Source organism: Eupeodes corollae, chromosome 3 (assembly GCF_945859685.1).
Source record: "Eupeodes corollae chromosome 3, idEupCoro1.1, whole genome shotgun sequence".
NCBI lineage: Eukaryota > Metazoa > Arthropoda > Insecta > Diptera > Syrphidae > Eupeodes > Eupeodes corollae.
Window position 1 is genome coordinate 139,365,633 of NC_079149.1, and position 12,722 is coordinate 139,378,354.

General features: G+C 33.2%; 1 protein-coding gene across 6 annotated transcripts in view; it reads right to left on the reverse strand.

Moving 5' to 3' along the window:
- LOC129949411 (muscle-specific protein 300 kDa) overlaps positions 1 to 12,722 on the reverse strand; it is a 116,945-nt gene that overhangs the window by 91,079 nt on the left and 13,144 nt on the right. For 2 of the 6 annotated variants that reach the window (XM_056060850.1, XM_056060855.1), the window contains exon 1: positions 5,699 to 7,704. The exons of 2 other annotated variants lie outside the window; for them this stretch is intronic. In XM_056060850.1, coding sequence (XP_055916825.1) covers positions 5,699 to 7,205 — 1,507 coding nt within the window. In that variant the 5' untranslated portion in view covers positions 7,206 to 7,704. Of the gene's footprint in view, positions 1 to 5,698; positions 7,713 to 12,722 lie in introns of those variants that run through there. 2 more of the 6 variants (XM_056060856.1, XM_056060854.1) reach the window with 2 other exon arrangements.

Here is a 12,722-nt window from a genome sequence, read left to right on the forward strand (position 1 = left end):
TAATTAAGTGAATCACAATTGACTTTCATATCTATGACACTCATATTAGGCTAAAAATGTTCGTGCTTGTACTTATGTAAATTAAAAATTTAAAAAAAAGCAAATATTCAGCTGAATTAAAAACAAAAACATTGATTCATAAAAATAAAGAAAACATACTACATACATAGATTGTGCTATGCATATTTTAATACATACAGAATGTTATTTAAAACATCAAACAAAAATAGTCGTCTATGTTTTCAAATCCCAAATCAAAAACTTAATCAACGAAATTAACTGTTTTAAAATATTTGTACATAAGTAATATATGTATGTATGTAGATGAGTGTGTACTAGAATTATTTAAACAAAAACATTGTTATCAATCAACCTGCTATGTAGATTTTATTTCTTGAGTGCAGATAAAATGATGTCACTTTGGCAGTCGGCCCGGCCTGGCTGCGCGGTCGGCGTTGGCGGGTGCAGTTTATTTTTAATGGTTGATGTATAAAAAAATATATACGAGTATGAATTGAAGTTCAAAATTTGTGTCGTTTCTAATTTAGTATGTAGGTTTGTTTTAATTTAATAAAATGGTACCTACAATTAGCCATAGCCAGCCTTGATAGCAATGCTAAAATTATTTAATCTTGAGAGATTATGATACAAATTCTATAACGCTTTGGCGATTCGATAAGCTTTTGAAGTAAAGTTATTTCTTAGTTTCATGAAATCAAAAAATTCCATTTTTAATTCTATGTATTTTATTATAATATTGAAAATCTTGGCCAAATTTAAATATTGAGAAATAATAAAATGTGTTATGTTATTAAATGTTAACACCCTGAGTGCGAACAAATTATCTTTTTATTTATCGTATGGTAAATAGAAAAATATTATGCCTGGTTTATCAGTTAACTTGGTATATTGTTGTTGTAAGAAGACAAAAAAGGTACATATACATTTGCACATATGTATGTAATCTTATAAATCGTTGATTTTAAGTTTTATACTTTTAAAATGATTAAAAAGTTTTTAAAATAATAAGTGCATTTGTTTTATTGAAATAATATCCATTTTGAAGACAATACAGTTTCTTTTGGTCTTAAAAATAGCTAAGGTTGTTCTATTAACTCTAATTGCAGAGTATTTTTGGTCCATCTAGAAGACACGTACTTTCATACTGTGTCAGAATTTGGTAGCATTATAATGTTAAAAATCTGGTAAAAAAAGAAATTCCAAATAGGGACTGTTTACTTTTAGAATCGATTGATGCTTATCAAAATCAAAAATACGACGTAAATTTCCTAAAACTACAATAAGTGGACCACCCTACTTTTGATTTAGCTAACATGCAAACAAGTTACTTCAAATGGTAACCTAGTCTTCAGGGAAACCTTGAAAAAAAATGATTCAATACACATTTTCATGAAAATATCCTCATAAGAATCAAATACGACCACAGTAATTCAATTAAGGAAGTAGCATATTTTCAAGGTTCTGGAACAAGTATACCATACCATTTAAAGTATAATACTAACAGATCAAACTACATACATATCTCTTCAAGTCAAATCAAAAATGATATTTTTTAAATACTATATCCACTGTACATCTGCTAAGCTAAATCAATTTCTATCAAGTTACAAACTAAAACTTACGTCATTTTCCTTTTCATCACGTTTATCAACAGTAAGTTCGTTCGTAGATCTAAAAATAGCTTATAAGGTACGTAAGGTAATTAAATAAAAACAATATATACACATCAATGAAGTTAGGGTGACAGCGGCATTCCATGTGGTCAGACGTTCTAATGAATTCCCGATCAGTATCAAAAGATTGACACTTATTTGTTTATTTAGCCTTAGTAAGTTCAGAATGCAATGACTGTATAGTATAACACTCCGCTTATGATATCATGTTTCACACAATCTACCGAGATTTTTCGATTGACTGGAGTTTGTTACAAAATTTGTTTTTAAATTTAATATTTCTACCTAAACCTTTATTTACAATCTTTTTACTATATATGTACAGTACATATATATTTTAAGGTATTGTACACACCACAAACGTAAAGCGTCGCTCTAAACAAAAATATACGAGTAATAATATAAACGTACATTTTATGCATGACACGTAATGTGGAAGTGTAATAAGTTAAAAACTTGCTAATTGGAGATATTTTCATGAATACTTGAGAAGTAAAAATTAATTGCAACAGCTTTCTCATTAAACTGAAAACAAGAAAGTGAATTACCTACCTGCTAAAATAATTCTAAAAGAAATAAATAGGAAAACCAATTAATAATAAGAATACTAGCTGATTTGACAGCCTCTGTTCTGCTCACAAATGTCAAAAACAATTGTGAAAGAAACATTTTTAAATATCAATAAATTGATAATTGTTCATGTTGTAGCAACTTTTTTAAGAGAGAACAAAATTATAGAATAAATTCATCCCATACATTACACACACAATTTTTGGAAGGAATTCAAACTATAAGATTTATTTATGTATATTCATCAATCAATCAATCTTGTGATACACACGACTTATTTAGTAAGTGATCTGGAATCATTCAGATCAATCGGTTTTAAAGTTGTTTTTTTACATTTTCATTTCAGTATTTTCATATACAATATTTTCTAGATTCAATATGCTTTTTTTCTACAATGTATTCTAAAGTGTGATTTTATGTGAAGATCAGTTATTACAAATAAGTTAGCTGTCAATAACTCTTCTTGTGATTTTTTGTAGAAGAACATTAGGTAATTAATTTAATTTGATTTTATTCAGAACCTAATTCAAAATACAAACTTTATATTTTTAAATTTTAATCAAATTTTAGAATGAGTTGAAAAAACTATTTTTGTAACTGCAAAGCAATTAAATTCTTATAAGGAAACTATTGATGGTTTATTTAAATTTTTGCTCTATTCAGAATATTTAAAACACAAGGCACAAATAAGCTTACTTGAAAAATGATTATGGTTTCATTATTTTTAATGGAACGCAATACAATTTTGGAAATAAAAACTTAAATTGATTGATTGATTTATTTTGAAACACTTTCGAAATAATTTATTGTTTTTATCTTAATTATTTAAGTGAGTGGTTAAACAGCAATTGTCAACCGGACATTTCTAACTATTTTTTTTATTTTTTCATTGATAATTTAGTTTTTAATTTCAAATAAAGTTTTGAAATGAAGTTAGCTCATCGGAAAAGCTGTGTCAATTTTGGTTTCAATAAATAGAAAAGTTCGGTAATTTTAAGGACCAATCGGCAGTGAATCAAACAAATATTTTTTTGATAAATAAAGGTCAGTAGATAATGGCAAAAATTGTGTATCGATGTAGAATGTACATACAGTTGTGGCCACACAATTAGGAACGAGATATTGTTAATATTTTCATCAATAAAATTTTTGTTTAAAGCACCACTGTGTTTGGCTAGTACCGTTAGTCGATAATGGCTGACATGTGTGTTCCAATCATGTATTTTACTAAACGCGGGAAGTTGTCAAAACGTCGTTATTTTAAGAAATTCATTTAAAGTCGACAATTTTGCTGGACATAAAATTAGAAACGATAACTAGAATCAGTGAATTTGTTTTAAATTCGACTTTTTATCAATGTGAGTTGATTGTTTTCATTATATTTTCATGATTTTTACAATATTAATTATAATACAGTGAAAAATGGGTAAAAATAAGTCGTACGGTCCAGAACTCCGGTAGCTGATTGTGCAGTGTTACCAAAATTAAAATAAGTCAATGAATTCCATAGCTAAAAAATTTAGCTGTTTAAAAAAGATGGTGTTTGGAGCCATACAAGTATTTAAAAGAACTGGAAGCCAAAAGAAAGCCGATTGAACAGAAAACGACGCCAAAAGAAGACAGGCTGATATGCAGAATCAGCAAGGCCGATCTTTTCTACACTTCTGGTAAGATAAAAGATATTTTTACACCCCAAATCGGTCGAGAACTGTCAGCTAGAACCATAAGTCGTCGCCTCTTAGAACATGGTATACGCGGATGTGTTGCACGGAGAAAACCACATGTGTCAAAACAAACCTTATGGCACGATTGACTTTCTCTGCACAAAATACTCTGGAATGATAAATCTAAGTTCAATTTGTTTGGGTCAGACGGTAAAGTGTACGTTAGACGTCCTTAGAAAAAAAGAATGAGAATAAGGCGTGGGGTGCATTTTCTTGGAGTAGTGTTGGTCCATTAGTAATGATAAACGGTCGAATGGATCAACAAGTTTTATAAAGGCATACTGGAAAATGTCATGGAGACTTATTCATTCCCACACATGCCCGTTAGTTAGGTTTTTTAGCAGGACAACGATTTGACGAGCTTTTCCAAAAAATTAAGAAGGTCTGGGAGGGTATACCACTATCAAGATGCCGAGCTTTGGTTGAAAGTCTGGAAAGAAGGTTGGCTGCGCCTTTACAAAGTAAAGGATTAACTACAAAATATTAATGCTTACTTTATATTAAGTTGAAGATTTTTTAAGAAATACCATTTTATATGTTCTGTTTCTAATTGTATGGCCACACACAATTTGAATTAAAAAAAAAATATTGTCTAGCTTTTGTCTTGCATTTATTATTTAATGTGTACTCTTATTCATGGACTATAAATTAAACCTCTTCTCAACCAGAAGAAATTTCTTTTAAAAAAGTTATGCATACTTATATTAATATATAGGTGTCGTTTCTAATTGTGTGGCCACCACTGTATATGTATGAAATGTTTAATTTCTATTCAATTCGCATCAGATTTATATCGATTTTAAAAGTAAAAAATGTATTTTATAAAACTGTTTTATTACAAAAACATTTCAAAATTTGTATTATCAACTTTCATCAGCAAGCAAATTCTAATAAGTCTTTTCATTAAATAGCGAATAATAGAACACACATTTTAACAGGAATATTTAATGTAAAATGTTTTAATAAGCCCTTTCAAGTTTAAAAAGTTCAAAACAGTGATTTTAAATTCTTAATAACGAGTAAAAACAAATTACTCCGCAAGGTTTCAATATTTCAATAAAGGTTCTTTGAATCATTGCTCAAATTCTTCGCAGGCGAGCCGCTTTATTTTATGTTCGATTACAAACATTTACAAAAATATACTAAGTATATCCCTATAGGTACGGTTTTGGTGTAATACCGCTCCCTATTGAATTGTTTATATTTTTATGGTTCTGCACTATTTTAACAAAGAATAGGACTAATGACTTATAGGGTGTACATAGGTATGTCCGTTTACCATTTTTAAGTATTGTTCTTGTATAAATTAACATAAAACAATCAATAACCAGCGCATGAATAAAAATAAAGAAATGAACACATTGAATGGCATTAACTTTGGAGTAGGAAAAGGTACTCACTCTTCTGTAACATTCATAACTATTGGTTACAGTAAATCTAAGAAGACTAAAACTTGTTTATTGCGTGACCTATATATACCTATTTTTTTATAGACTTACATCAATACCGCAAGCTTCCGTGGAAACGACTTTAGCACGAGATATTATTTGACAAAAAATTTCAAAACTTTTACAGAAAATAATACTTAACATTATTGATTACACATTTAGACAAAAAAGAAGTTTTAGGTACTCAAATCTATGTTTTCCCTTTTTTTCAATTAATTGAATTTGTGCATCAATTAAATAGAAAATACATTTAATTATTTACCTCTCTTTTCTTTAATATGGCTATCGTACTGCGAGTTACTGCGAGCAAAGTTAATCGCTGCCATTGTAGACTGAAACTCCTTGTATTCGGTTTTGCAAGTGCTGCTGGCAGCGCTGCTAATTGCAATATGGTGTCTTTCTTCTATTGAATTTCTAATTGCGCTAGAATCACTGATTTTCGTTTCGATTGGTAGCTCTGCGGAAGTTGTGGAGTAAGCTTTGGGTTCAAAAACAGTTTTCACATTCCCAGGAGAGCTACTATTGTCACCACTAAAATGAATTGCAGAGGAAGTAATTGATATACCACCGCCAGTTGAATTAGCACCAATGGATCGGTTGACATCACCACCATCTAAATCGCCGCCTTCAAGTAAACTGGTTCTCGTTTTGGCTTCAATAAAAGGCGTGGAAGAGGACGAACTAGAAATAATCCTTGTGGTTGTTTTTGTTTTTGTTTTCCATGAAGAAGGTTGTTTTTGTAGTTGCCCGTGGTAGCCAGCAGAACGGTTGCCAACAGTGATAATACTTTCTGAAGTTTCCATAACATTTTGAATATTACCTTCTGCTGTAAGCCGGTTGATGTCATCAGTCTCGTCGGTGCTCGAGCCTCCATCAAATTTAATTAAAATTTGCTGTCCTCCAGCGGTCAAATCAATTGTGCGGGGTGGTGTGGAGCTACACCGACTTGATGCTCGAACGCGAGTCTCATGCTCTTCCGATGAGCCTCGTTCACGGTCACTACCAATAGGATATTGTTGCTGACGAATAATCCGGTCTTGAATGTGATGGGTGTGGGTGGGCGCATCAGAGTTTCCTACTGTTGTAGTTGTTACTATTGTCTTCACGCCATCAGAGGAGGTCGTCTCACGAGTTGTTCGTAATGTTTTCTTTTCAAAAGTAAAACATTCTTCTGAAGAACCCCGACTTAGGGTTAGACCCTCTGCTTGGGGAATACTTCGGCTAGTATGGCGCAATGTAACATTAAAAGGACTTTTAGGATTTTGTTCGCAAGTAGTGGAACTCCTTGGCAAAGGCTGTGGAGTAGAGCGAAGTTTGACGAAAGGAACTGTAGGACTTTCTGGGTTTCGCCCGTCGCGTTCCTCCTTAAGCCGTTTCTCGTAAGCAGGAACATCAATATCAAATACACTTTCATCACCCATATCGCCTTCTATAGACACACTTTCCGAAGAGTCATCTGAATGACGTTTTATGGTACTGCTGCTTCCTGAAGACCATACTTTTTCATAGAGAGCAATTTTTTGTCTCAAACGCTGGTGGGTGGGGGTTAGTGTTGGAGTGCTACTCCTTTGAATTTCGGTGCTACTCTGGACAATAATAGGCGAAGTTGTTGGTAGTTCTTCTTCAAATTGTTCATATTCCCTAACCTTAACTTCAAACGTACTCCTTGAGTGTACTATATTCTCGACATCTCCCCCTCCCTCATCATCACTTCTGCCCAACTTAGGCGAATGGGCAAGGTCCTGGTTTTTTTTAGGTTCTCTATCCATTTCATTGATTTATCATTTAATGTCTTCTTTATTTTTTTTTATTTCTCAACATTGAAAAAGATATGCACTTTTATTTTATTCTATTTTTCACAGATAAAACATTTAACTTCAAGTATTTTTCAATACCAAAATTACAATTATTACTTATTATATTCTCTTAAGAAAAAATAAATAGCCTTTAAGCCTAAAATCACAAGTATACAGGCCGTTCCTTGCCTCTCTTCACCACCTCTTCGTGATTTTTATATCTCACAAACACACAGGTATATGCACAAAAATATTCTCTTTTTAAGGTTTAATAAGTGGATTTTAAAGGTTATAGGTGTACAGAGGTCGATTTTAACAGTTAACAAAAAATGTTTGTGAATCTATCACATTCACATTTTCAACTAAATGTCTAACATCACTTAAACTATTTTTTACTTCACTCCGCATTAATTATAATTAAAGTAGATTCAACACTTTTTTAAAGCAATTTATTCCGAATTCAAGTCCGTCTATAAAGAAAGCCGGTTCGATACTGAAGTTCGTTTCGAAGTTAATTTCATATGAGAGCTTACTACAAGTTATAGGTTTTAACACTAAGTTGCCATTCCACATCACAAACAAGCAAATTGGGGCAGCAAATTCAAGTTTTATTCTTATGAGATACTTGAAACCAGAGACCACAAATCCACAAATTTAAACTCATATTAAATTCTCAAAAGTCCAATACGGTATATTATATTCTTATTGTCGGGCGCCACATAAATAAAGCTTTTTGGTGAGTGGTTGCTTCTCTTACAGGTTCATTTCAACTCTTAACACTAAAAAGTGTACTTTGTAAAAAAGCTTTTTCAATCTATTAATCTTCAACCTCCACCCCCACTTCAAACAAAAATGTATTTGTTAAAGTCAAAGCATACTTAACACTTTATTTGTTTTATGTTGTTTTAAGCTTATATATACATGATAAGATATTAAATCATGTTTTCGTTTAAGTTTCGTACAAACTTCATTGAAACCTCTCTTTTGCATGTTTTTCGCCCATACAGAGATTTTATAAATTTGAAAACATATGATTTACGACGTCATGCTTTGTATGACAACATACCCAAATATTCAAAGCTTTTGGGGCAACATTTTATTATGGCTACAAATGTTAAGAGAATTTAAAAGAACCTTCAAGTACAATGTACCATCACGATGATAAGCAAACCTTTTTACTCTTATTTCTTACTATCAATGTAAAATCAATTTGAAATATCTGGTTCTTTTATACATAATTACTAAAAACAAAACAAAGTATTTTTACGAAGTGTTACTTAAGTTATACTAAACCAGATCAATTTTCCAAGTCAACTCAGAGAGAACAAAATACTTAGGAAAACGGACGAATTTATTGGACAGGATTGTGATGTTTTATTTTTTTTACTGAAGGGTGGACTTGTATTTCAGTAATATGCTATTCAAAACAGTTTCTTTGGGACTTTCTTTTGAATTTGATAACTGCGCATGATTGTTAAACAAAAATCTTAAATCCGTAAAAAATAAATACCGCCAATAAAATTGATTAACGTTCAGTTTTTGACGTTCTTCTTTATTTCACTTTACAAAACAGAAAAGTGTCAAAATTGAGATTTTTGCTATTTTTAAGAATAAAACTAGTAAAAAATAAAAAGGTCAATATCTTAGTTGTTTTTCACAAAGCCAAATGTGCCAAACGACATAAGTAGACCTAATTAAAATGCTTTTCACACTTTTAATCTGATTCGATATAAAATTGTATTATAACACTCAACGCAGAGTAGTCAAAAGTCGTAGGCCATTACGAATCGATCAGTTACTTAACTTTGCATAGTGCCAATATTTTACAAGGAAAAGTAGAGATAAAGATTCAAATAAGTCTAGATAAAATTGAGACTGCGTTAGTTAAATTCCTATATTTATTTGGTACCCGTGGCATGATGGTTAGTGCGTTGGACTGTCATGCAAGGGGTCTTTGGTTCAATCCCTGCCTGTGCCACCTTAATTTAAAAAAAAAATAATTTTCGCGGTACTGTAATTCTTGTCATGAAAAAGTGCTTTCTCAAATTAGCCGTTCGGATTCGGCCTAAAATTGTAGGTCCTTTCCATTCCTGACAACAGTACTCGCACACAGGAATGGTTGAGAGTTGTAAGTCACTAGGCCCTGGTTCTCAACGGACTGTTGCGCAACCCAATTTATTTATTTTATATTTAGAATTGATGCTCATAAACTAAAAAAATTAAAATTTTGATTTATTTAATATTTTATTCATCACATAAAAAAAAACTACAATCATGAAAAATTACTTTTCACCAATGATGTTAGAAAAATAAAAAAGAATTCTGCAGTTTTGTTTTCATTTAAAAAGAATTAAGTAAAATACCACCAAAAATTGGTAACAATAACTTTTTTTTGTTATACCAGCCAAAAATATTTTCGTTGATTCTACTTTCACTTTTCTGGTTTCCGTTTACTTTTTCTTCGGATTTGTAAATTTGGCATTTTATGTTTTTTTTGCTATTCTTAATTGTATTTGTGTTTTTTTTTTTTATAAATCTGACCTTGACACTTGAGAATGAATAAGGCGAATATTGGAATCATTGAAAGAAAGACAGCATAAACGCCGCCGGTAATATATTTAGGTATCAAAAAATGGGGTGGCGCAACAGTCCGTTGTGAACCAGGGCCTAGTGACTTACAACTCTCAACCATTCCTGTGTGCGAGTACTGTTGTCAGGAATGGAAGGGACCTACAATTTAAGGCCGAATCCGAACGGCTATTTTGAGAAAGCACTTTTTCATGACAAGAATTACTCTTGAAGGATTTGTCAATTCCTCGCAAGAGGCAGTACCCGCGAAAATTATTATTTTTTTTTTTTTTTAAATTAAGCTGGCACAGGCAGGGATTGAACCCAAGACCCCTTGCATGACAGTCCAACGCACTTTTTTTTTTTTTTTTTTCAAATTCATTTTTATTTATTCAATCTTAAACCTATCTTAAAGCTAGACAAAAATTCATAAAACTAGCCTAATTATCCATAACTTACAACTAACTTAATGGTCCCATACGGACACTCTAAGCTAAACTATAACACTTAAAACTAATGCCTTTCGGCCCTAAGATCTATTTTACTTCATTTTAATTTTATTTATTTTGTATTTATTAGAAAATTATGTGAAAAAACTAATATCAAGGTCCTTTTTTATTTTTACTTAAAAAACTACTTAAAATTAGGTCCTTAAATAAAACTTAAAGCTAACTTAAACTACCTATTCTACCTATAAACTACTTAAAACTAGAACAACCACAGCAGCAAATCTAACGTGTTTTGTTTTTATATTTTACTGTCTTTTTTTTTTTTGTATGGTTTTTTTTTTTCTTTGATTTTTTTTTTTTTTTTTTTTCTTTGATTTTTTTTGTTTTTAATTTATTTTTTCTTTGTTTTTTTTTTTTCTTTTTATTTTTTAATTTTTTTGTATTTTTTTTTTTTTTTTTTGTGCCACCATGCCTATTCTACTTAAAACTAAACCCTAAAACTATAAAACAAGTATGTAAGCCGGCCAAGGCTTAAAACCCCATCCCGACTACCCAATATCAAGTGCCGATTGAAGCCACCAAAACTGGTTCTCCTGCTTCACCCTATCAGTTCGGTCCCGTTCGGACACAGCCCTACTGAACCGAAGGAGCTCTGCTCCGCCTTGTGCCATGACGTCCCGATTGTACAGGAGTCGCCTATCCACGGTTCTTCGTCTGACGTGGTAGATTAACGGAACTGCCAATCTATCCTGTATCAGACCGCATCTATCTAAAAAGAGGAATGCCTCTGGGGGAATAAAGCCGCTCAAGCGTGCACTCTCAAAATACTCGTCGTTCGGATAGAACGCCCCGAAAATTAAATTGTTGGTCGAAGACATAGCTCTTGCAATGTGACCTCGAACGAGTTTTATCACGAAATTGTCAATTCTGTTGATTCGAGCCCCGTTGTACAGGACCTCGTTGGAATAATAATGCACATAAGAAGATTCGGCTGTTCGATATAAGCCGGTACAGCGTCGTAAACACTGCCGCTCGAACACCCGAAACTTCTCCATCTGGGAAGGGGCAACGCTGAACCACACAGGACAACCATACACGATCATTGGCCGTATGAGGGCCATGTAGCAAATAACCTTCACTCTGGGGTCAAGCCGACTGCTAAAAAACAGCCGTTTCGTCAGAGCGAAGGCTCCTCTGGCCCTGGTCAGAGCAGCGTTTATATGTCTGTCGAAATATAAATACTGATCTAACCAGATACCCAGGTACTTCACTACACTTTTGCTCGCCAATGGCTGCCCGTGAAGATCAACGATGACCATCTTGCGCCAATTCTTACACGTATCCCTCGTGGCCCTAGCCAAAGGAGTCCGGAACAGAATTGTCTCTGACTTCTGGACATTTATTTTCAGTTTCCAGTCGTCGCAATATCGCTGAATCTTGTCGAAATCACGCTGCAAGAGAATTCTAATAACCTCAACCTTTCGAGCCGTTCTGTACGCAATTAGATCGTCGGCGTACGCAATTGCCTTTGTAAGACTACCTATCAGATCGCTGGTGTAAATGTTGAAGAGAATCGGCGAATTTACCGCTCCCTGTTGAAGACCATTTTTAATTGAGAATGTTGTGGTAGAAGTTACATTGCCACTTTTGACAACAAACTTTCTACCGTTAAGCATATCATAAAGTATATACAACAATGGCTTGCTAATGCCAAACCTGCTCAATTTTAGGTAAAGACCCTCTAACCATACGGTGTCAAAGGCCTTTTCCAAATCAACCAGGACAGCACCTGTGCATTGTTGTTTTGATTTATTCCATTGGATATCAGAAACGAGTTTAGACGCAGCATGAATTGTGTCATGACCCGCCTTGAACCCGAACTGTTTATCCGGAATAATTTTGTTGTCCGCAGCCCACTTAGTCAGAGCCCTATTAATGATCTTTTCGAAAACTTTGCTGATGCTCGGAAGAAGACTTATCGACCGAAGATTTGACGGGTTGGAGTTGTCCTTTCCCTTTTTCGGGAGAGGATGAACCACAGCGGTCTTCCAATGCACTGGATAATATGCATTATTCAGTGCATTGTTGAAGAGTGTGGTGTAAATGTCAATTGCTTCCATCGGTAAATGTCTTAGTACAACGTTGGATATACCATCGACACCTGCTGACTTTTTGTTTTTTATTGAATTGAAGATGAGCTGAAGCTCAACCTTCGTCACTAACAAGGGACTTGGTCCCGTTTGCTCGGCGATTATGGCATTTGCCAAGGAATCGTCATTGAACCGCATGAAACCGCGGTTCTCAGATCGCCAATGTGTGATATCATTACGGAGGTAAAAGTGATTAAGTAGGGCTCTGTTTTCCAGGTCGTGGTTGGGGCGAATGCTAACATTCACCTTGTACACTTGTTGGAAAGCAGCTCCCACCGCCTCCACTTTTTCCTTCGGATCTTCAATTACGTAAAAGTCATCGT